Genomic DNA, 26,558 nt, shown 5'->3' on the forward strand with positions numbered 1-26,558 from the left:
TTACAAAAGACTCTGTAAGAAAAAGGAGAAAAAGGTATGTACCTTGATTATCATTAAACACACTCAGGGCTGGAGCAACCTCCGTTGTATTCCACAACCGGAGAGTGCCATCTGCTGAACAGGACAACAAACGCTGGTGTGCTGCACTGTAGGCCAAGCCCCAGACTGCGTCCGTGTGGCCCAGGAGAGGGCCTCTTAAGACAGAAGGATCTACGACAACAGCAAGAATGCAGGGGAAAAGCACAAATCATAAAGGTACTGAGAGAGTCCAATGGAAACTAGAAGATACACAGTATAAAATATACTTCCTAGTTTCTATTATTCTTTTGAAATGTAGCAAGAACAGGACTGGAAACAATGCAAATATAGGGTTTAAAATGTCTAAATTAAAATTTTAAAGTACATATTTTTCTCCTTAAAAAAATCAGCCATTTCTTTCTCCCTCCCTTTTTTCCTTCCCATTTGTCTTGATTTTTTTTTTTTTAAAGCATGTTAACACAAACCATTAGGATTTAATCTACTTGCAGAGAAACCACAACTCACATTCCCTGAGGAAGTGATGTCCTTCAGCACCTGGCACACACCCTTCAGGTCACCTGTGCTATGATGGTATGACTACCATCAAAGCTCTTGGGAGCAACAGGCCTCTGACATTCTTAATGGACATGAACTGAGACCTACAGAAATCCCCAAATTCTCAAACAAGACACACGGATGATACGCATGTGGCGAGGGAAAGGGGGAGGAGCCAGGAAGGAGTGTTTCATGATAAAAGCCAAATTGGAAATTTTACTTATTAACTCTTACAATGACTCTAGAAGTTGTACTTTCAAGATAGTTCAGAGATGTTAAGTTTAAAATGTCACTGGTGTTATTTGTTCTATATCCTCTTTGCTGCTGCTGCTGCTGCTGCTAAGTTGCTTCAGTCGTGTCCGACTCTGTACGACCCCATAGACAGCAGCCCACCAGGCTCCCCCGTCCCTGGGATTCTCCAGGCAAGAACACTGGAGTGAGTTGCCATTTCCTTCTCCAATGCATGAAAGTGAAAAGTGAAAGTGAAGTCGCTCAGTCGTGTCCGACTCTTTGCGACCCCATGGACTGCAGCCTACCAGACTCCTCCGTCCATGGGATTTTCCAGGCTAGAGTACTGGAGTGGGTTGCCATTGCCTTCTCCGATATCCTCTTTAGTTACACCATAAAATATTTATTGAAGATACACTGTGTATTTGGCACTATGCTAGATGCAGGGGTCATGCAGATGATTAGACACAATACCAACCCTGTCTTCAAAAAGTAATGTGGGTTAAGTACAATAACGGTGGCAGGTACCAGTTACTGAAGAGAGAGACTGGACACTTCTTGGAAAGAATTACACCTAGAGCGTACAGATGTTGGCTTGTCAAAGGGCAGAGGGAAGGCGCTCCTGGCAAAGGAGGTAGCTCCTACAAACTCACAGAAGGAAAAATAGAACACTACATCAGGACATTTATAAGAAATTCAGTATTACTGGACTGTGAAATTTGAGGCAAGAAGTGGATGAGATGAGAGTGGTCAGTTTATGGTGGGATGCCTGTGACATACTCAGGAAATTACCCTAAAAGCAACAGAGAAACACTGAAAGGTTTCCCAGAAGCAGCAGTGTGAAGCCAGTATTTAATATGGTAACTCTGATTACAGTGTAGCAGAGATTGGAAAGAAACAAGATGAAGGCAAGTTTCAGAAGACTGGGAGAGTGAAGATGAAAATCAAAGCGAGGACAGTGATAAAAGGGGCAGAAAAGGAGTAAATTCAATAAATATTTAGGGGGTATTAACAAAAAGGTATAGTAATTAGTAAGTGATGGATAGTGAAATAGTATAAAGAATCAAGGATAACTCTTGGGTTTCTAGTTTGGATAAGTTTGGTAGTGCTACCACCTGATAAAGAATACACAAAGAATATTTGAAAACAGACTTCCCTAATAGTCTAGTGGTTAGGACTTGGTGCTCTCACTGCCAGGGCCACGGGTTCAATCCCTGATTGGGGAACTAAGATTCCCCCAAGCTGCATGCTGTGGCCAAAAAAATTAAGAATATATGGAAGAAGAAACAGTGCTTGTAGAGATTTATGGACAATAAGACGGCCATTTTGAAATGCTGTGTAGGTAGCCTCTGGCTTAAAAAAGAGATTGATGAGTCAACAATATATAAAACCACAAAGTGGATTCAGTCTACCAAAGAATATGTGTACAATGCAAAAAATGAGTTAGGGTCTAGCCTCGAAAAATGTCAATATTTTTAGGTGAGAAAGTAAAAGGAGTTTATGACGGATAGGGAATAGAAACTGTCATAGAGTTGTGTCAAAAAAGCCTATAGTGAAAAGATTTCAAAAAGGATAGAGTGGTCCACAGTTTCAGATAGCCAGTACATCAAGTAAAATAAGAATTATAAAATATCCCTTGGATCAGCCAGTTAGATAGTTATTGATACTTTTTTGTATTTAAGTGGCACAGCCACAAGACAGAATGAAGAGGAATGATGTACAGTGAAAGAACATGGAATCAATAACTAATAATTGTGTTTTCTAGACCAAAGAGACACGGGAAGGAAGAGAGGTTAGACAGATGGTAACGAAGACCCTATATGCGAGACAGCAAAAAAGACACAGATGTATAGAACAGTCTTTTGGACTCTGTGGGAGAAGGCAAGGGTGGGATGATCTGAGAGAATAGCCTTGAAACATGTATATTATAATATGTGAAACAGATCACCAGTCCAGGTTCGATGCATGAGACAGGGTGCTCAGGGCTGGGGATGACCCTGAGGGGTGGGGTGGAGAGGGAGGTGGGTTCAGGATGGGGGACACATGTACACCCATGGCTGATTCATATCAATATATGGCAAAAACCACTACAATACTGTAAAGTAATTAGCCTCCAATTTAAATAAATTAAAAAAAAAAAAAGAACCAGAGAGGGAAATGGAGTCACAAAAGGCTTCTTCTTGCCCGAGATGGGAGAAACCTGAATTTACTATTTGTTCAAGAGTTGGACACGACTGAGCGACTTCACTTTCACTTTTCACTTTCATGCACTGGAGAAGGAAATGGCAACCCCCTCCAGTGTTCTTGCCTGGAGAATCCCAGGGACAGGGGAGCCTAGTGGGCTGCCGTCTATGGGGTCACACAGAGTCGGATACGACTGAAGTGACTTAGCAGCAGCAGCAGGGGATGGAAAGAGAGCAAAAAGGGTAAGCCTTCAGATGAGTGCAAAAGAGAGAGGCAGCAAAAACGAAAGACAGTGCAGTCTCAAAGGAAACAAGAGAAGGTCAACAGCGAAACGGAAAGGGTTGGCTTGGGAGAATGAGGTCAACTAATCAAGAGAGGATGAGATGGCTGGATGGCATCACTGACTCGATGGACATGAGTCTGGGTGAACTCCGGGAGTTGGTGATAGACAGGGAGGCCTGGCATGCTGCGATTCATGGGGTCGCAAAGAGTCGGACACGACTGAGCGACTGAACTGAACTGAATCTCTGAAAGAGGGATAAAGGAAGTGATGAAAAGTATGAAACAGATAAATCCAGAAAAGAACTGCAGCAGGAGACAGGGTGTTATCTTTCACAAAATATATGTTAAATGATTACTAAATAAATGTTGGGAGAATATTTTAGTTACTGAATTTCTTATCTTAGGTTTAGTGGTGAAATTAATCTAAAATGGTAATAAAAATAAACTATGGTTTTATGAAAAATACGACACTTCATACCATTCTATAATTTATGGAGAATTTAAAGAGAAAATCAAAATAATTGAAAGAGAATTTATGATAATATCTAGTGATAGATTATACAGTTTTTGATTCATGGTGCTGTTTCCAAATCCAAAGGGTACTTCTTAATTTTTAAAAGTCTTTTAAATTTTTGGTGTTATACACTCTGAAAATCATTAGCCTCTACACTCTGTAATAAGTGATCAAGAAGACGATGCCAACATTCATTTTCCTTCAAAATTATTTGTCAAGAACAGTGACAAAGTACGATTATAGATTAATAATAATGTATCAAGTACTGTACACGTGCCTACAAATGAAGAAAACAACTGTCAATCAAGCCAGCATTTTCAATCAGTAAGACTTGGGGGTGGGAACTCTTTTCTCAGGAAAAATACATTATTTTCCCTCTTTTTTTTAGCATTATATATATATCAAACTGATTCCCAAATACAGAAACCCTTTTTAACAAAATAAATTTATTTTCAAAAACATCTCATTTTATCCATATATATGCAATATAAAATACATAAAAAGAAAATATTTCATCCCTCCATATTTGGGGAGTCACATACCGTAGGAGTCATAGGGATCGATGTTGGGGTTGGTGGTGTTCCAGCTCTGGATCAGCCCATCAGCACCACCACTGTAGCACTGCTCACCACTGCTGCTCATCACCACACAAAGCACTGGGCCTCTGCGAGAAAAAACCAATTTCCATCCTCAGAAAGTCTATTTGATATTAGAATGAGTTAGAAATAAGAATGCTTAGTTTTTCAAGTGGCTTTGTCTTTTTCTATTTTGTACAACAAATAAAAAAAATTATCAAAGCACTATTCATTTTTCTTCCTCTGCTAAACCAGTGGTTAGTGTGATCTATGGCCTACGGATCAAATCCAACCAGTGAACTGTTTTTGTACAATCCTAAAGCACTTACAGTTTTTACCTTTTTAAAATGTTGTAATACAAAACTAAACTAAAAGCAAGAATATGCAACATTAAATATGCAGCCTGAAAAGCATTTACAATCTGACCCTTAATGTATGCCAACCTCTGTGCTAAATCGAGTGAACAGGTACATTTCTTAAACTTAAATGGAAAAAGGAAAAGCATGAAATGTGACCACAATTTTTTAAATGTCTCAGGTATTTTTACCGGGTTATCTTTAAGGAAAAAAAGAGCAGGATTTCTAATAGTTAATTTTAACTGCCTCAACTTCATTTTAAGAGACAGATATACACATCATTTAAATATCATGCAAATAATACCTAATTTCAGCAAGGATCCCTATTTGGTAGCGATATACTTGTTGCTAACATTACATTATCTGCCACTTTCTTTTACATTTACAAAAAAAAAAAACGCTACCAAATACAAAAAAAAACACATATGACAAATACATACGTGAAAGAAAATAAAATATACTAATCAGGCTGATTTACAATGATGTTGATTAACACAAAGAAAAAGCACATACTTACTTATGAGCTCTGAATGTATAGATAGGCTCCACATCAAGAGACGTGCTCCTAAATCAGAGAGAAAGGAGGATTTTTTATCATTCTAAAAGTCAGTAGTAAACAGTATGACTGAATGTGTCATAAAAACACGCCTAGAAATATCAACACTATGGTAATATACAATTCTCAACCCCAGGACACAATAAAGCTTACTTAACAGCAATCATGTATTTCTGTGACTTCAAGAAACAAAATTCTTTAGTAACTGTTATAGCACTTTTAGCACTGTCCTAATCTATTTGATTAAAGGGAGAGAGAGCCTCACTCGTGGAGAAAACACATGGGTTTTGAAGAGATAAACTTCTGGATTTAATTTCCAGTTCTGTATCTAATCGGCTAACTTTAGGCAAATTATTTAATCTTTTGAAACTTTAGATTCTTCTATGTTTAATATAAAATAGAAAAACAGGGATAACAGCCAATATTTAGAAGATTAAATCAGATTCTTCAAGGTAAAACAGCCTAGGACAGAACAGAATTTCAATCAAAGGTACTTCAATTTCCTTGCATTTCCATAAAGATTAACAATGTCTACCCTTAATACCTGCAGAAACTGTCCACATTAGATTTGGACATCAGAATAATTATTCATTACTCAGAATACTGAGTGTATGAATACTCTACACGGCTAATACTGGCCATAACTGAGAACAGAAACTGGATTTAAAATTGGATTGTATTACAGATTTTTTTTTAATTAGGCATATGATAGCTCTCCTCATTTCCAAAGTTTTAAATTCAAAGGTAAACAAAGGCTATTGTTACTTGCTTGTGATGGTGTTATTACTAAGCTACCACCAGCAAGAAATTTCAATATATTTCAAAGTTATAGTCAAGAATATATAATGAGATACTCACATTCTCTCATCTAATATGATGCCCACTGTGAACTAAAGAACTTGAAGAACAAAAGGCACAGTTTGTAAACAGGAAATACCTTTTCTCTGTTAAAGACACCTGATCTACATGAAGATTCACTTGATTTTAGCAAGATCCAGTTGAGCTGTCGGAGAAAGCACTGGCACCCCACTCCAGTACTCTTGCCTAGAAAATCCCATGGATGGAGGCGCCTAGTAGGCTGCAATCCATGGGGTAGCGAAGAGTCAGACACGACTGAGCTACTTCACTCTCACTTTTCACTTTCATGCACTGGAGAAGGAAATGGCAACCCACTCCAGTGTTCTTGCCTGGAGAATCCCAGGGACGGGGGAGCCTGGTGGGCTGCTGTCTATGGGGTCGTACAGAGTCGGACACGACTGAAGTGACTTAGCAGCAGCAGTTGAGCTGTCTGATGAACGTCTATGTATGACAGCTAGAATGTCACTGATTGCTTTCAAATTGGGCAGGAGATATTCTCTGTCAGTAGTAAAACTTCCATCCTCTCCTCTATTTGATGTTCATTTCTACTCTTTAATAAAAAGAGGTATCCATCACTATAGAAGGGCCCTTGCTGGTAGATTCTGGGTTCTGGACCATGTAATCCAAGGAAGAAAGAGAAAGTACCAAATGGGATCAGGACTAGCTTGGTGACTGATAAAAGGGGTTTATACCAATTCATGTCTGTCCATGCTTACAGAGGAACCAAGGGGCCAAGGCAAGTATTAGCATATAAGTGAGAGCAGCAACAGTGCCCTTCAGTCTAGACATTTTGGTCAAGATCAAAAGAAAAGATCAAAGAGGTCTCTTGCCCGGACCTGCTCCAGCCTAAGTCCAAACCTAGTAAACAGTGGGGAAGGATTGGAGTTGGGATTTGACGATTTTAAACATGACTACATTGGAGAAGGAAATGGCAACCCACTCCAGTGTTTCTGCCTAGAGAATCCCAGGGACAGCAGAGCCTGGTGGGCTGCTGTCTGTGGGGTCGCACAGAGTTGGACACGACTGAAGTGACTGAGCAGCATCAGCATGCTGCTTACAACAACAGAAACCTCCAGTACAGACAGAGGGTTCCTGAAATGTAACATTATTTAAAATACCAAATAAAGATTATAATCAGCATTCACAAACCATTTCTCCCTAAGGGTCAGTTTTAGAAGAAATTATTTGGGGAATTTAACAGCAAATAATAAAGTAAGGCTTTCTCTGCTGAAAAAAATATTAATTAAATTATTCAAATACAGTTGAAGTAGAATATTCTCACTTTTTGGCTGGGGCTGTTTTCTGCAAATTCCACATTTTTAATGTGTGATCCTCTGATGCTGTTATCAAAACAGGCTCAGTGGGATGGAAAGCGAGGGCTCTAATGCCATCAAAGTGACTTCTTAATGTAAACTTGGGGTTCCATGTCTTCCTCAATGCATCTTTATTGTTTGCTATCTATTAAAGAAACAAAAGATACCAATATACTTAGTTCAGAATGGGGGGGGAAACTGTATTTCAGCATTAATTCTTACTGTTTCATCATTAAACTATCATTATTTTGCAGCTTTCAAAATAATATAATTTTTAAGCAGATAACCAAATCAATAGGCAAAATTAGCAATATGTCAACAATGGTTTTCTTTGAAGAAATATGAATGCTATAATAAGAAAATACATAACATAATTCAGTATAGAAGAAGGATCAAATAACTTAGTAACAAAAAACAAAATTTCACTAGGATGCTTTTTAAAAAGACAAGTGATTTAAACCTGAATTATAGAATAGAAAGCAATTTTGGGTAAGAGTTGAAAAACTAAATTATCTTTAAACATGTTAACATTACAGAATATGATGATACTTTCAAAATTTTCAATGGTTTCAGACAAGAGCTAAATTTTCTTCAAATTGGTAATGAAGTTTATACACTGGCAACAAAATGTTAAAATTGGAAGAGACAATCAAATATTACAAACATAATTATATATTTATTATGTTCCTTTTCTCCACAAAGGGCTTCCCTGGTAGCTCAGATGGTAAAGAATCTGCCTGCAACACAGGAGACCTGGGTTCGATCTCTGGGTTAGGAAGATTCCCTGGAGAAGGGAACAGCAACCTACTCCAGTACTCTTGCCTGAAAAATCCCCATGGACAGAGGAGCCTGGTAGATTATGGTCCACAGGGTCACAAAGAGTCGGACTCGACTGAGTGACTTTCACTTTCTCCACAGAATCTCAATCTCAATAACTGAAAAAATATTGCATTGTTTTTTCATTCCAACTAATAGAAAAGCTAAAGAGGATAGTGTTTGACTTTACACAAGCACCATGGATGAACTTCATACTCCAAGGCTAACAATCATGGTAGATGTAAGCAAGTATCTGTAATATACTAGAGAAATGTTTGGAGAAGGCAATGGCACCCACTCCAGTACTCTTGCCTGGAAAATCCCATGGACGGAGGAGCCTGGTAGGCTGCAGTCCATGGGGTTGCTAGGAGTCGGACACGACTGAGCGACTTCACTTTCACTTTTCACTTTCATGCATTGGAGAAGGAAATGGCAACCCACTCCAGTGTTCTTGCCTGGAGAATCCCAGGGACTGGGGAGCCTGGTGGGCTGCCGTCTATGGGGTCACACAGAGTTGGACATAACTGAAGCGACTTAGCAGCAGCAGAGAAATGTTACCATACTCACAGTTACAAAAATTATCAATGAAACAACAACTGGTATTCTAAGCAGCATTCATTATTTTCTACATTATTCAAAAGACTTAAAAAGCATTAACTCACTTAATCCTCACAACTCTATGATGTAGGAATTAACACTATCCCCACTTTATAGACTATCCATTTTAGGGAAAGAGAAGTTAAGTGACTTGCCATCTAGTAAATGGAGGAGTCAGGATTCAAAATCAAGCAATCTGGTTTCAGAGGCTATACTATTAAACTGTAATTTAGAACCCAGAAATTTAAAAATCTGCAGAGAAATTTGGACAGGACACGTCACAACCGGGGCAATGCATGCGTGCTAAGTTGCTCCAGTTGTGTCTGATTATTTGCAACCCAATGAACCATACCCCATTAGGTTCTCTGTCCATGGGGTTCTCCAGGCAAGAATACTTAAGTGGGTTGCCATGCCCTCCTCCAGGGGATCTTCTGGACCCAGGGATCAAACCCGAGTCTCTTTTGTCTCCTGCATTGGCAGGCAGGTTCTTTACCATTAGCGCCACCTGGGAAGCAGTAAGTGAAGAGGAACTACTCTAAGAGTGGGGCTGATTATTTTGGGGGTAGGCAGGGCTGGCAGGAAGGTTAAGACGACAAGGGCAAATGAGCTGACCTCTGTTATTCTTATTAAAGAGCTAAAAGGTTTTCATGTGGAAGAGTACTTAAATTCCTTTGATTATCTTGATGTGGTAGGCAGCCACTAAGTTCCCAATCAGCCTCACCTATTTTTACCTTTTGGTAGTCCCCTTCCCTGGTGGCTCCGATGGTAAAGAATTTCCCTGGAATGTGGGAGATGCAGGTTCATCCCCTGGAGAAGGAAATGGCTACCCACTCCAGTATACTTGCCTGGAGTATCCCATGGACAGAGAAGCCTGGCAGGCTACATACAGTCCATGGGGCATAAAGAGTTGGACACAACTGAGCAACTAACACTTTCACACTTCTACGTTATAGGATGCTCTGTGATCAACAGCACACAGCAGAAGTTGGAACAAATTACTTCCAAAATTAGGTTATAAAACCTTTCATCCTGAGTGTTTCTGCTATCTTTTCAGGTGCACTCACATTGGGAAAAGCCAGCTGCTCTGTTGAGGAGCCTACAGAGAGGTCCATGTGGTGAGGAACTGGTCCCCAGACAACAGTCAGCAAGAAACCAAGGCCTTCAAACAACTACATGAGTGAGCCTGGAAGCAGATTTTCCCCAAGTCAAGTCTAGGTAAGACTGCAGCCCTTGTCAATGTCTTGATTACAACTATACAAACAGCCAGAGTCACATAATTAAGCTGTCCCCAGACTGCTGACCCATGGAAGCTGTGAGACATAAATGTTTGTTCTTTTAAGCTGTTAAATGTGGTATAAGTTGTTATGCAGCAATAGATTTCTAATATGCTTAATAAAATCAGGAACTACATTTAGAAACTGAGAAAGACTTAAGTTTTCTAACAATTAAGAGTTATGAAAATAGGATGAGCTTTCTCCAGAGAGAGGACTGAATTCCTTTATGTATTAGACAAACTCTTTGTAGGAACAAAAGCATCTAATGGGAATTTCTGCTTCTGGTCATGATGGACTAGATCATTAGGACCAACTGTGTACTGAGGACAAGTAGAATAGCAAAGCTAAGAATAAAAAGTCTAGAACTAACAAAATGGTGGGAAAAAACCTAGGATCTAGGTGAAGACAGAGGCCTACGGAAGTGAGCCTGATATCTGGAACTGTTTTCCCCAGAGAGTGTTTACTGATTTCAAAAGAGATGGGTGAGAGGTTGAGCTGTGTTTCTGATGACTTTGCAATGCCGAGAGATATAGATTGATGTCCAGGGCCTGCCAAGAAAGTAGGGCTTAGTAGACTACCTGGCTTTAGGTTTTGATTTCAGAAGGCTGTATCCTACACATAAGAGTGAACTAGAAGAACAAAAGCCTTTAAAAGATTGTAGATGAGCTTTAGACCATCTCAAAAACTAAAAATGAAGCATGTGATCCAGATTTCTAGTGGCTGCGACATCTGAGAGAAGAAAATGAAAATATACTCTTTGTGGAAAGATGTAAACTTAGGCCTGAAATTATTTCTAGAGACAATTTTTCAAATATAGCTATTTGGACATAGTATAGAATAACCATACCCATATGAGATACAACAGCATAAATGAAAACAAACAGAAATAACACATAATTAGTAACAGAACTACTACTGAGTCTCTGATTCAAAGTTTAAAGTAATCATGCTTACTATGTTCAAGAAGATAAAAGACTGAAAATTCTGGAAGAAATCTGTAAATAATTTTTAAAAAGTAACCCTAGAAGAAAAGATATAAGATTTCATTAGATGAGTTTAATTACAGATCACATATAACTGAAGAGAGAATTAGCTAACTGGAAGATGAGTCGTTAAAAAAATCTAGACTGAAGTACAGAAAAAAAAAAGATGGAAAACAGAAGAAAGAGAATCAGAAACAGAGAATATAGAAAGAGGATCTAACAATATAAAACAGTTCTAGAAGAAGAAAAGAGGGAGGGAGAGAGGTGTAAAAGCAGTATCTAAAGAGAATGGCTGAGAACATTATAGAACTCAAGGAAACATATTAATTAAATTTTAAAAAACCACGAAATCTTTTATGACAATCAAGGCATAGAGAAATATCAGTCACAGGAAAAACTGTCCACTACTGAATAACCAAAAACAGAAATGACAGTTGATTTTAAGAGAAAACAACAAAAAAATGAAATATATTTAAAGCACTAAAAAAAGTGTGACAAAAACCAATACAATTTTTGTAAATATCCTTCAATTAAAAATAAATAAAGGAAACAAACAGCACTTAAAAATTTTTTGCAAAGTGAAATTTGAAATCAGAGATAATAGCCTAGTCGGGCAAAAAAAGAGACAAGTAAAGACAATTCAAGAAAATTAAAAACTAAGAGAGTTAGGCACCAATAGATCTTCATTAAACAGATATACTGTATTCTTAGAGTAAAAGAAAAATGAACCCAGATGGGCAGTCAAATATGCAGGGGAGAATGGAAAAAGACAAGACAGTTAATGTAAAACAGATAATTCTGACTACTGAGTATACAAAACAGAAGCTGGTAGAAGATTAATGTACACAGAAATAAAATATATAACAGGAATGACATGTACATTGGGTGGGAGTTTTTTAAATAAAGTGTTCTAAAGATCCTTGTATATAAAATTTTGATAAGAATATGTGTAGTAATCTGTAATGTACAAAGTAATGAAAGAGTGCATAAGCTTCAAATAATGGAGAGGGGTGAATGATAAAAAATAAGCAATCCCAATTTAGGCAAAAATAGAAAAACACAGAATAGGCGGCACAAAAAATGGCAGGATTAAGTACAAATATTATTAATTATTTTAAAAAGAAACAGACTAAATGCTTCCTAATTTTACAAGGTTGTCAAAGGTTAAAAAATAAAAGCCAGCTAAACGGTGTTTTTAAAAGACATAAATTATAAGGATATAAAAACACTTAAAACAGAGTTTTGTTTTGTTTTGTTTTCCAAAATCTGTATCGGAGAATGGAGTGCAAGGAGCCTGTTTAGGTTAAGTTATTGTGGTAGATCCAGATGAAGAAAAATGGACCAGGAGGGGAAGAAAAAAGATGTACTATATGGATTTCAGTTGTTGGCGGTAGAACCCGAAAGACTTACTAAAGGGCTTAGCATAGAGGGGAGAGTTTTGATCTAAGGGAAGAGGAGTGAGTGGTGAGGCTCCTCTTTGGAATACTTCCAAGGTTCACTTAGGGATCCATACTACATCCTCTACGTGGCTGCAGCTGCACTGTATTCCCCAGCGAAGACGATGAAGTATAAAACTGAAAGGATTTTAATGAAGAGATAAGGTAGGCTGTAAATACTTTATGAAATAAGCAACTGTTTTTCTGATACTTGATGACAATGAACAATTATAAAAGAACTGTGTTTGAGATTAACTAAATGGATGTGTGCATAAAGGTATAAAGATTCCAGTTTTGGTCCAAATCACTGATAGGTCAACCTTAGCATCTGCAAAGTATCTTGCATACACCTTGTCTAACAACAGCTAAAACTAGTTTCTCAGTTGTTGTCTTATTCACAATGTATTAAATAAGCAAGACAAATGTTGCCATTAGGCAGACATGGTACCTCAAAACATAAGACACACCCAATCTTGGTGATAGAAAAAGGAATTCTTTCCCTTATCTAAAACCAATGAATAAGCTCTACTGACTTACAGATTTAGGTAAAACCTATAATTTTAATCTGCATGATGTGAAAAGTATTGTTATGCTCATATTTTCAAAGTTTGTGATTAAAACTGAAATTCCACACTTGTGAAGAAGTCTCACAATTGTCATCTTTTTCTATAAAATGAACTTTCTATTTTTTAAAAAATAAATTAAAACAACAAAAATAAAACTGCTACTCACATCATAAGTTAATGAATCTGCTTCGTTGGCCACTGTAAGGCCTGCCAATTCTCCCAGTCCCAGTTCACTTTCAAGTGCTTCATCTGCTCCCATGATGAATGACTTCCCAGAAGAAGGAGGAAACGTCAGCGCTTCCACTGAAGGGGGAAGACAAAAGAAACATTAAAAAAAAACACTTCTAAGTAGTCAACAATTAATTTCATAAGGGCATATCTACATTTGATTATTTATAAATGCTTTCAAACACAGTAAAATTCAGTACACAGAAAATCCTGAAGAAGTGCTTGCTCTTTTCCATATTTTAACCATTTAAAGGTATCATCTAATTAGAAAAGTACAACATGAAACAAACCCTTTTTCACTATAGAAAAAAATTTATAAACGTATAAAAGTAGATTTTTCTCATTTGATATTTCATGCTAATTACCCAAGTGATTTCTATCAATTATTAAAATATGTACAGTAAGTGATTTAATCTTTTTAATTAATTTAATTGAAGGATAATTACTTTACAATATTGTGATGATTTTTGCCATACATCGACATGAATCAGCCATGGGTAAACATGTGTCTCCCCATCCTGAACCCCCCTCCCAACTCCCTCCCCACCCCATCCCTCTGGGTTGTCCCAGAGCACTGGCTTTGGGTGCTCTGCTTCATGTGTTGAACTTGCACTGGTCATCTATTTTACATATGGTAATGTACATTAAAACATGTATAGTGATTTTGAACATTGCTGGCTGCATTCAAAATAAAATTGGTTAATTCTATAACTTAAATAAGAGAAATCGCAAATGAAAATGGGTCATAATTGTATTAGTAAAAAACGCGTATATAAGGCAAAGCTAATTTGTGTTGTCAGAACTCAAGACTACCGCTGGAGAAGAGGGAAGGGGCAGTGTTTGAAGGCAGCACCATCAGGACTTCTAGGCCCTGGTGACATTCTGCTTCCTGACCTAGGCAGTGGTGACACGACTGGTTTTGCTTAGAGATAACTCACTGAGCTCATCCCTATGACTTAGCAGTTTACTGTAGATATATTATATTTCATTTAAAAATACTCATTTCAAAGAAGTTTTTTATTAAAGTGTCTACTGGAACACTTATAAATGCCAATCATTCTGACAAGCCATCAGAGATTATTCTTTAAGTAGTTTTCTCAAGGTAGTGACTTTATTGATGACAAACATTTATGAGTTGATTAGATGAATTTAGTAGTTTAACTTTGGCTGCTGAAGAAGTTAAAGAGTCGGACACAACTGAGCGACTGAACTGAACTTTTTTTTTTTAAGAAACAAGTCAACTGTACTAATCAATGTATGCAGAGAATTGATTTATGAGATGTTTTTCAGTTTCACATTCAATAATATAATTTTAGATTCAATCATAAATATTGAAGAAATGAAAAGAACAGCTATGAACTTTTAAAAATACTAGTGGCAGGAACTCTACTCAAAATCGTTACAAGAACAAAATAGAGTATAAATTGATAAGACATTTTCAAACCACCACACAATAAAGCTGCAATAATAAAAATGGGTTTTATACAAACATACCACATGTCTTATAAGGGGTCTGAACAACTCTAAACATTTACTAATAAAGAGCAGGAATTGTTTCATTTAGAACAGCAATTTTCATGCCAAAATTTCAACCAAATGATTCACATGAGACTAGGAGGTTAGAGCTTCAGCCAGGTGTTCTTTTGTTTTCACGCCTAATATTGCCAGAAAACTCAGTTCAGATATGAAGTGAAAATGGTTCCTCTCCACGTCCCCCAAAAAACTAAGATTTGTGATTTGGTCACTCACACTGCATGAACTAATTTAACTAACTGTTCTAGGAATGGCCAAGTAAAATCTGAAAACAAAGAAAGGCAACCAAGCACTGCTTCCACACATACCAGTGGCTAAACCAGCAGACCTAAGGGCCAAAGAGAGAGCTCCAATGGGCAAACCATGAACTGACTGCCCTCTAAGAGTCCTTAGAACTTTCGATTAGAGGTCACATTTCTATTAGTAACTAAATATTACAGGCTCTAATCAGCTTTTACAAAATAATTTAAATATGCCTCAAGTGCAGCACTCACTGCCTTCTGAATAATTATAATAAAAATATAGCAATAAACTTACATAGCACATACAAGCTATGGAAACTTCTTCTGAAACTGGACTGGAGACTGGAAAGCATCAGTCACAGGCAATTAAATCTACAACCTATTTCTTAAATGCCTTTTCTACTTGTGAAAATTCTGTACTGTGGAAGCAGACGTAGGACCAATACTACAGATCATAAGTTAGACATTCAACACTTCTGTTCTAAAGGTTCTTAACTTTTTTTTAATTAGGGGCATTTTCTGTGGTTTATACATTCTTTTCTGCATATATGTCATTTAGAACATATTCTGCCTCTATTATTATAAGTGGATTACATGGCAGAAACCAACATAACACTGTAAACCAATTATCTTTCAATTAAGAAAAAAGAATTCTATAAGATGAAATTTCTGATAAAATTCTTTTGAGATTATCAGAATAAGAGGAAAAACTAACTTTCCTTCTTATCCAGACCTGATCTTAGAATAAAGGAAGTTGATTAAAATTCTCACATCTATAGTATCAGCTGAATGAATCTCCTAGTGAGTTACAAACATACCTGTTGAGGCCCCATGATTCACATCTTAATTTAAAAGATACGTACCTACGTCAAATAAATTGTTCATCTAGAATGTAAAGGTATCATATGTGGTTCTTCATTATTTAATGTATGGAAAACGAATTCCCAGTATACTATAATTAATACTAATAAATTAGCTGTGCAATGATCAAACAATTTATTGAAAAAGTATTCCAAACACAAAAATCTATCCATCAAGAGTCTGTCAATTTACATTTCTCTAAAAAACAACCAAATTTAAAACCAAGAAAGAATAATAATACATGTTTCCTCTGTGACTTTGGTGGTTTTATTCAATAAATAATAATTTGAAGAGACATACCCACTGCAAATAATTGTAATATTTAAATTCAAGGCAATTTTCAAAAATAAATTTCAAAATATATTCATTAATCATGAAGATTAATTTTATGTCACTCATGACTTTCAGCTAATGTAAATATATATTTTATAATCAATTTCCACATATAAGCATTTTATAATTTATAAATAGGAATATCGGAACTTCTATCTAAGAGATGGAAAACTGCATTTATATAACACAAGATTATACTATAAAAAACTGGGAATAATCTAAATATCCAAAAGGGGAATGGTTAGGTATCAAGTCTAAAATAGAATATTTAATTTAAAATTTTAAATCTTAAAATTATAATCATGAATTTATGATTTTATATATATAAATACAACTGAATTCTTCTACATGGTGACTATAACTGTAAAAAGTATATGCACATAGACAAGGACTGAGAGAGAACAAGGAAATGTGACTAGACTTTCAGGTGCCTTTTTTCTCTTTTTGTCAATGATAAATTGCTTAAACAACGGAGAAGGTGATGGCACCCCACTCCAGTACTCTTGCCTGGAAAATCCCATGGATGGAGGAGCCTGGTGGGCTGCAGTCCATGGGGTCGCTAAGAGTCAGACATGACTGAGCGACTTCACTTTCACTTTCCACTTTCATGCACTGGAGAAGGAAATGGCAACCCACTCCAGTGTTCTTCCCTGGAGAATCCCAGGGACGCCAGAGCTGCCGTCTCTGGGGTCGCACAGAGTCGGACACGACTGAAACGACTTAGCAGCAGCAGCAGCATGAAAACATTTATGTGAGTCTCAAAGTAAACATTTACTAACTATGTATATACTCAGTTTTCTCATTGTTGGGATGGTATTAGAACTACATGTATGCACATCAACTACATGGCTTCTGTGAAGCTGCAGGGGGATGTTCTAAACTACAATTTAGACTTGGTTTTAAGTTTATGCATCCTTTTTCAAGTCTTACAAGACTATAGCTATAATCAAACCCCCTTGAATATAAGAAAGCTTACAATGTGGAGTACTACATACATAGTTTAAACATGTGTAGAGTAAAACTCTTCTCTTAGAGAGCTCTCTACTAACTGAATTTAGTAAGTACATCCAAGTGCTTTTTGTGCTCTAGTGTGTCACAAGTACTTGCCTTCATCTGCCCTATTTATTTCATGTTCAGGAAGCCTGGAGCTGCTGGGTCTAGAGGGTGAACCCACAGATGGCTGCAAGGAGGAAAGTTCATCAACATCTCTCAAATTAGCAAGCATATCTTGTAGTTTTGACCTGTTGGGCCCTAGCCCCGAAAAGGGAGGGAGAGAACAAAAAAGAGAAAACAGAATTATCCAACTGCATCAAAATGGTGCCATAAACCTTATTTACATCTGCCAATATTCACCTTTAAAACTACCATACTATATTAAAGAGTAATTTATTTTCTAAGTTTTTAAGACTTTTAAAAAGGTATACTACTCTTGAAAAATTATGTTTTACATATATTTTTTAAATTAAGCTAATGGAATAATGTCATTATTTGCATGAAAAAATGTTCCTGTGCAATTTGGATCATTAAAAATATTATTCTAGAATCCTTATATACAACTCTAAACACAGATACCACAGACTGTGAAGCTACTGTGTGCTAAACTAAACAATCACATTCTTTTCTGTTTGTTTAAATTAAGCTGCATTCATTGCTTTACATCCTGAAAATATGGTACCCAAGGTTAAGTTTCACACTCTACCAATTACTTACCTGTACTTTGATGCTTCATTCTCCCACATCCCTGTTTTGACTGTTTTATATAGGATAGAGGCTGAAACAGATCTTCGGTTGTTTTTCCTGTTATAAGTTTAATTAAGAATGGGAAAATCTTACCCATAGTCCATTATGGCTTTTTCCTATTTTTAAGCAATTTTAACTATTGCCTAGAAATATATTCTAAGATAGTGTGATTAGAGAACACAATTTGACTGAAAATATTTCTACTAGCCCATATTATAAAGACACAACCTCTTGCAATGAGAAACAGCTCAATTTAAAAAGATACCTATTATGCTTTATAAATTAATGCTTTCCTTCAGTTCTGTTTTCATTTTACATCTTTCAGTTCTGTTTTTATCATGTCTCCTCTTGCTCCCAGACTATCATTTTATCAAGATAACCTAAACTGATGATGATAAAATGTCCTGAACTCTTCAGTCCTTCTCTCTTCATGAACAACATTAGCCTTTCTCCTCCTAAAGAATCATTTTCTCTCACCATACTAAAAAGCTATGTACCATATGCCTGAAACAATGATCACAATCTTCAGGCTCAGGAAATCCACTAGCTTCTGTTAGCAGGAATACTATTTCGATCAAATAGTGCAGCTTGAGACCTTAAATGCTAAACTCCAACTACAGCGAAGCCTTGATATTTGATAAGAACCAAATAATAAATAATAGATGAATTCTACATAAGTTCTTGATACCCTTTCAATTAAAAGGTCTTTTACATTTTAAGACATTTATTATTGTAGCATAATGACATATATATTAACTTTAAGTCAATCTGATAAATAAAACATTCTCCTTGTTTCTTGCATATGACAAATATTCCTTAAAATTTCAGCTTAAATGATTTTATCATGGCTATGAAAAGTCATAACAAACCATGTCTCACTATTGCTTATTAAAATTAAATTGTATCAGTATTTTTAATAAAAAGTAGAAAATGTTCTTATGTTTTAATATTAACCTTTCTCATTGTGATTAATTAATACTGAGAAGGCATTAAATGACGTTCTCTCTCTGTTACATAATAGTTGGTACAATGCTAATATCAATAAAGGCCACTGATTTTCTATCCATTAAAGTGAAATACTTGCAAGTTCTAAGATATTTTAAATAAAGATTTAAATACTTATGAGTAACTACTAGGTTATAAATGAATGACTAATTTTTGATAATCCTGAGCATCACTACAAAAAAGAGAAAAAGAAAAAGCATATCCCTCCAGTCTTTCGCAATTTTAAATACATGCCTCACTCAAGTTGGATTTTAATCCCACTGTACACTAATATCCCAAAGGATGAAATTCCTATTGCCGTACAAGGGAGACCCATGTCCATACTGTCAATGAGAGTGGTAGCACAAGGAGGTAATTTAACCTTGCTCTCCTAAAAAGGTGGTTAAGATGGTTTCCAGGGATGTGTGAAAGCTTTTGTATTTCTATTTTATATACCTAACTAGATCTACTGTTAAACCTTACTAATAACTTGAATAAGATAATATATATATATGATGCACAGCGCTAGAAATTTCATTTTAGTTTCCATTTTTGATGTGGAACACATTTTGTTGGGAAAAGAAAAAACCTAATTGGTAATATTATAAATGACATTGGCCAAAATTTTAAATTAGAAAAATAAGTACTTTAAAAAAGCTGTGTCTGATTCTGTGACCTGTATAACACATAGTGATGAGAGCAAATGAACCATGTGTTATGAACAGCCAGGATATTCAGGGGTAGAAATTAACCTTCTTTCTGTGACCAAGACCTAAAATTGTAAGCAATTATTTTGGTGGCTTGCCAGAAGGTCACACTAGATGAGATTTAAACTATCAATAGTAAAAAATCATTACTGTAATTAAGCACATATAATTTGAAAAATCAAATTATTGCTATGTTTGAAAACACAGTCCCATACACTCATGATGCTCTAGATTTATTATTGGGATACATTATGGTTGCATAATTATATTCACAGCTTTTTTCTTTTTCAAAGTTCATGACCAAATATCTAACCATTTAATTTCCACCCCTAAAGAGCAAGTGAAAAGGAAAGAGGTCAGGAGAAGGAAAAAAAAAAGAGTAAGTAAGTTTTAGGAAAACATTGGAAAAAAAAATTGGGGGATATGAAAGAGGTAAGATTTATGATTGACAGATACAATGTTTTCCACTTACTCTTCACCCCCTTTTTCCCCTTTCTCTCCTTTTTGTATTGTTCCTTGAGTTTGGTAATTACTCCCTGGTCCACATTCCAAGCTTCAGGCATGAGACACTGGTCTTCCTTTTCTAAACAGAGTGAAACAAATGAAACAGCCTTTTTCAATAAGATATTGAACATTCAAAGTCAATTCACTGTTATGTCAATGAATGACATAACAACCATCTTCTTCATAGTATTACCAATTTTAAAGTTATTATTTATTCATTAGATACATGTCACAAGAAATATAATATCCAAGAAACAGTGGTCAATTCTATTTCCTTGGTAATAATATTAAATTTCCCTTGAAACACACATAGGGGGAAAAAAAAAAAAACTGCAACATTTGAGTGACTTTTAGTAAATTAAGCCTCAAAAGTCCACCATCAAGAAACCCTCATTTTCAGACTGTGATTAGGATTGACTCACAAAAAAAATTTCTTACTAATTTATGTAATGAAAGAAGACTATTAAGCATTTGTACTAAATAGTCTTCAATGATCTTTTCAAAAACTATATTTCTGGCATGTGTTTATCAGCAAAAGACCACTTTTATTTTATAGGCTTTATAAATAGCACCTTGCAAACTTATTAATCAATCTGGCATTCAACACTTAAAATGATTTAAGTGACCCATTAATTTATAAATATTTAAAGCTGGAAACTGAGCTTCTAAGAAAAAAGAAATGCCACCATTAATTTTCACTATTTCAGGAGTACAAAATTTAAAAAGCAAATATGTTACGTATTTTATACTTACTATAAAATGAATTACTGTATACATATAACATTATGTAAGTGTTAGCTCAGAACTCTCACCTGAACTCAAGACATATATCCACTTGCTTACTCTGCATTTCCATTAGAAAACTAATCAAAACCAAACACACAAAACCAAACTCCCAATCTTTCTCATCCAATCTCTTCCATCTACAGGGTTCCCCAACTTATTTGAAGGCCCTATCAATAACCTCAGATATGAAGATGACACCACCCTTATGGCAGAAAGTGAAGAAGAACTAAAGAGCCTCTTAATGAAAGTGAAAGAGGAGAGTGAAAAATCTGGCTTAAAGCTCAACATTCACAAAACTAAGATCGTAGCATCTGTTCCCATCACTTCATGGGAAATAGATGGTGGAAACAGTGACTGATTTATTTTTGGGGGGCTCCAAAATCACTGCAGATGGTGATTGCAGCCACAAAATTAAAAGACACTTACTCCTTGGAAGGAAAGTTATGACCAACCTAAACAGAATATTAAAAAGCAGAGACATTGCTTTGTCAACAAAGGTCCGTCTAGTCAAGGCTATGGTTTTTCCAGTAGTGATGTATGGATGTGAGTTGGACTATAAAGAAAGCTGAGCACTGAAGAATTGATGCTTTTGAACTGTGGTGTTGGAGAAGACTCTTGAGAGTCCCTTGGACTCCAAGGAGATCCAACCAGTCCATCGTAAAGGAAATCAGTCCTGGGTGTTCTCTGGAAGGATTGATGCTGAAGCTGAAACTCCAATACTCTGGCCACCTAATGCAAAGAGCTGACTCATTCGAAAAGACCCTAATGTTGGGAAAGATTGAAGGCGGGAGGAGAAGGGGATGACAGAGGATGAGATAGTTAGATGGCATCACCAACTCAATGGACATGAGTTTGGGTAAACTCTGGGAGCTGGTGATGGACAGGGAGGCCTGGCGTGCTGCAGTTCATGGGGTCGCAGTGAGTCGGACACAACTGAGCGACTGAACTGAACTGAACTATACTTTCATTTGATCAGACCAAAAACCTCCCTTTTTTCCCAAACCCCACAACAACTATTTCAGGAAATATTGTTTCTCTACCTTTAAAACACATCCAGAATCTGACGACTCCTCAGCATATCCACCCTTCTCTGACCTCTGTTTCTTGCTAGAATTACAACAAGTGTTTTCCCTTATGTACTTCATGTCTACTGCCAACACTAATCGCCCTGGGTAGTCTATTCTCAACACACAGCCAAAGTGATGCTTTCAAACAAAAGTTGGATCATGTCCCTCACCCTTCTGGCTCAACAGTCCCATGGTTCTCCATCTCACCAGTGGTCTACACAGCTCCACTTGATTCGGTCACTTCTTACTACATTCCCCTCATTATCATTCTGCTCCAGCCACCCTAGCTTCCTTGAATTCCTCAAACATACTTGGATTACAATTATCTTAGGGCATATGTTCTAGTTTTCTTCTTCTTGAACACTCTTTCCCTGGATACCATGTGGCTAACTCTCTCATCCATGCTGTCTCTCATTCAAATGTTACCCTCTCAATGCACCTTCCATGATCACTCTATCTTATATTGTAACCAATCCACTTCACCCTACCCTGTCCCCAGCACTCTCCATCCTACTTACTCTGTTCTACTTTTTAAATTTCCCATTGCATTTATCACATTCTGACTTACATGATAAACATCATTTATCATGTTTATCTCTTACTGCCTACATCCTCTTAGTAGAATGTAGGCCCACAGGGGTAGGGATCTTCATCTAAAAGACTTGGCACAAAGAAGGCACATAATCAGTATTTGTTGAATGACTGAAATAAGCCAAAATGAACCAGAATAATCAGAAATCTATTTTTAACAAGTTTCAGTCCACAGTTTAAAAAACAGATCACTGGGTCTCTGAACTTAAAAACTCAACATTTTTATTCTACTATCAATAATAGAAAGTCTCCTTTTTTCAGAAAAATCTAACAATCAAAAATGTAGATTTTCATCAATTACATCTTAATAATAAATTAAACTGAGTTAGATTTTAGATCCTAGAATGCCTTCAGCTTTTTAAAGTAAAAATTTAGCTATATCACCCTCTTAACACCATACTGATAACAACAGTAACATAAGATCATAGGAGAACTGTGGTAAACCAGAAGATGCCAGAGATGAGATTTCTAAGTCCTTTACAAGGACTTCCCTGGCAGGCCAGTGTTAAGACTTTGTACTTCTACTACAAGGAACACAGGTTTGATACCTGGCCAGGGAACTAAGATCCCACATGCCATGTGGCATGGCCAAAAAAAACTAAGAAAGAAAAGAAAAAATAATGAGATCTTCTACAATGTTCTCATACTCAATTTCCACAAAATCTAGATTTGCAAGTTCTACTGTTTAGGCAGAAACATTCTATAAATTCAAATTATTTTCATACTCTACCACTTATGTTAAAATAAAAAAAAAGATGAGGAAGGTAAATAGCTGTACAACCTTCTTTAAACAGACACACATCCTGGAAAAAAGGTCATGATAGTAAAAAGTCCATAGAATGTCCAAGATTTCAATATTTCAAGTGTTCTTCAAGATGCTGCTTTCCTAGTAAAATATTAGTTTTGTTCATTTATATAACATCTCTTGTTGGATACAGCATTCCTCCTTACCCCAGTCTGTTCCATCGCCTGCACTTCTGGAGTCATTGTCTCCTTCTTCTGATGTAACCAAGAAGTCAAACTCCTTTAGAGCTTCTTTTGTATCTCGATCTTCACTGCTATCGGGCAATACTTTCTTCCTAACAATCTAATGATAAAAAGCATGCTCAATTAAAATATTGGAATATATCATGGAATTAATTTAAATAAAGAAGACAATATCCCTTTACTCCTCAATGAGAAAACCCAATCATTATTTTCTTCAGAAAATACATCTTTGCTGTATCAAACCTATACAATTCAGTAGAAAACACAGATATCATTTTAAGATTTTATATATATTAAACATTTTAAAGCAGTAATTTAAACTTTGTTCAATGATGGCTTCTTTTAAATAAACAAATGGAATCACATATTGAAAACATTGGAATATAACATATGAATTTATATTATAGCAGATGAAAAATGTCCTTGACATACTGTATTATGAGAACCACAATCAAATCTTACATTTCTGGAATGCAATCTGTACAATGTGCAGATATTCTAATCTAACCAAAGAAGAAACACTTCATAAAACACTGCAAGAATTTTTCAGAATATAACCATGATAAATTTTAAGTCTAGTACATTATTCCCTCACAAAATGTAAAATCACAAAAACCACAAACTCAGAAATGCATGCCACAACATTGAGAAGGTATTCCGTTGGAGGGAGTTGGGGAGGGAGAACTCTTCCCATTATTATTTCCACCGTCCCAAGCTTCCACCAATTTCCTCTAATAACTGTCTATATATTCAAATTTTTCTTAAAATATTGATCTTTCAGAGATATACATAACTTAGATTTAATAACAAATCTAACAAGGACCATTACGTCTCATTTTTATACATTTAGAAATATCTCTGGAATCATAAGGTGAAAGTTAATCATGAGAAAAGAGAAGGAGACAGAAAGGAGGAAAATTATCCAGACTATAATGCAAAGAATAATCAAACTTCAATATAGGACAAAGAGCCAGAAAGGACAATGAACCTATGTGTCTTTTCTAACAAAATGCACTATTAATAGCCTGAACACAACCATCAGCTATTAAGAGCTTTGTGCTTCTGTTATTTTCTTAGTTGAATCTATTTAACTATTTTTAATTAAGGGAATAAAGTGACATTTAAAAAACCTGTTTGTTCTACTAAACATTTTAATAGGATACTTTTCAGCCATTCTCTCTCTCTATATATAGCACTGCAATCAATCTTTTAAGTCCTGCTTACACACTGCTACATAGTTAGATTTTTTAAGTCTTTTGGCATAGAGTTATTAAACTGCAGCTGTGAAAATTAATGCATCATAAAAATTATCAAAACTAATACAAAACTACTATAAAGAAACTAATTATTTATTTAGAAATATTTTTCTAAAAGAGAACTAGAAGAATCTTTGGGTCCAGCATTTAAATAGAATTAAATATGTTTACATTAGCTGTGCCTTCATGGCTTGGTCACAGAATTGCCATAATCAGCACTAACTGGAAGTCTGGATATTTATGAAATTGATTATTTAAAAAGAAATCAGTTTACAGTTAGGAATTTCTATTAAGACCATACTTGATAGGAATAATAAACAGTTTATAGATTTTTTAATATTTAACTAACATAATGACTAACAATAAAACTTAAAGCATTATAGTTATTATTTAACCACTGAGCTACAAGTAAAGTACTTTGACAGAAAAATAGTATCTCAGTCCAATCATCCCATAGAAATCACAACTCAGCATAAAATTTCCAAATGATTAGGACAGAGAAAAGTTATTATACAAGTTTTGGCATTTTATTTTACTACAGTCAGTTTAAACACATGTGATTACTACTTGTTTGAATAATAAAAAGAGGGAGTAACTTCTTCAAGTTCAAATAACATCCATGGCAGGGCTGTATTAGCAAGCACAACACTACCGAATAGTGGCCTGGGGATTAATCTGGAAATAGTAAGTTGAGAGTCTCTGATGGAAGCAGAGGATTCAAACAGAAAAGAGAAGTTACACTTAGAGAGAAAGAACTTTATAGTTAAACCTATCATTTTCAAAAGTAGTGTCTCATTTATTCCTCACAAAATTCTCTGGGGATAAGATGGGTACTTGTTATAAGCCCAATTTTACAAACTAAAAAACTAAGCCTGAAGGATTAAAAAGCACAGATAATTAGTGACAGAACTGAGACTTTAGCTCCAGGCCTAGAGTCTAGGTCCAGTCTGCTTTATTTATCCTTCCTTCCTTTCCTCCTCCCTCTTCTTAAATAAACGTGAAGGAGGAAATGTGAACACTCTCCTAAAAGCAAAGCATGCCTTCATCTCCTACTTTAAATAAAGCAGGAGGAGGAAGAAGAAGAAAGAGAAGGAGAAGAGGGAAAGAGAGAGAAGAGAGGAGAGAGGTTAAAAACGGGGAGAGAGACTGGCATGAAAACAGAAATATAGACCAACAGAAGATAGAAAGCCCAGAAATAAACCCATGCACCTATGGGTACCTTATTTTTGACAAAGGAGACAAGAATATACAATGGGATAAAGACAGCCCCTTCAATAAATGGTGCTGGGAAAACTGGACAGTTACATGTAAAAGAATGAAAATAGAACATTCCTAACACTATACACAAAGACTCGAATGGATTAAAGACCTAAATGTAAGATCAGAAACTACAAAACTCTTAGAGGAAAACATAGGGAGAACACTCAATGACATAAATCAAAGCAAGATCCTGCATGACCCACCTCCTAGAGTAACGGAAATAAAAACAAAAGTAAACAAGTGGGACTTGATTAAATTTAAAGCTTTTTCACAGCAAAGGAAACTATAAGCAAGGTGAAAAGACAACCCTCAGAGTGGGAGAAAATAACAGCAAATGAAACAACTGACCAAAGATTAATTTCCAAAAT

General features: G+C 35.8%; 1 protein-coding gene across 2 annotated transcripts in view; it reads right to left on the bottom strand.

Annotated features, from left to right (window-relative positions):
- Positions 1-26,558, bottom strand: part of STRN (striatin) — a 112,376-nt gene that overhangs the window by 19,812 nt on the left and 66,006 nt on the right. Inside the window, exons 7-15 of one of the 2 annotated variants that reach the window (XM_027555003.1) lie at positions 23,639-23,774; positions 20,212-20,322; positions 18,019-18,105; positions 17,416-17,559; positions 13,278-13,414; positions 7,409-7,584; positions 5,230-5,277; positions 4,324-4,445; positions 43-210 (exon numbers count right to left, since the gene is read on the bottom strand). In XM_027555003.1, coding sequence (XP_027410804.1) covers positions 43-210; positions 4,324-4,445; positions 5,230-5,277; positions 7,409-7,584; positions 13,278-13,414; positions 17,416-17,559; positions 18,019-18,105; positions 20,212-20,322; positions 23,639-23,774 — 1,129 coding nt within the window. The remainder of the gene's footprint in view (positions 1-42; positions 211-4,323; positions 4,446-5,229; positions 5,278-7,408; positions 7,585-13,277; positions 13,415-17,415; positions 17,560-18,018; positions 18,106-20,211; positions 20,323-23,638; positions 23,775-26,558) is intronic. The other variant, XM_027555004.1, reaches the window with a different exon arrangement.

Source organism: Bos indicus x Bos taurus, chromosome 11, assembly GCF_003369695.1.
Source record: "Bos indicus x Bos taurus breed Angus x Brahman F1 hybrid chromosome 11, Bos_hybrid_MaternalHap_v2.0, whole genome shotgun sequence".
Classification (NCBI taxonomy): domain Eukaryota; kingdom Metazoa; phylum Chordata; class Mammalia; order Artiodactyla; family Bovidae; genus Bos; species Bos indicus x Bos taurus.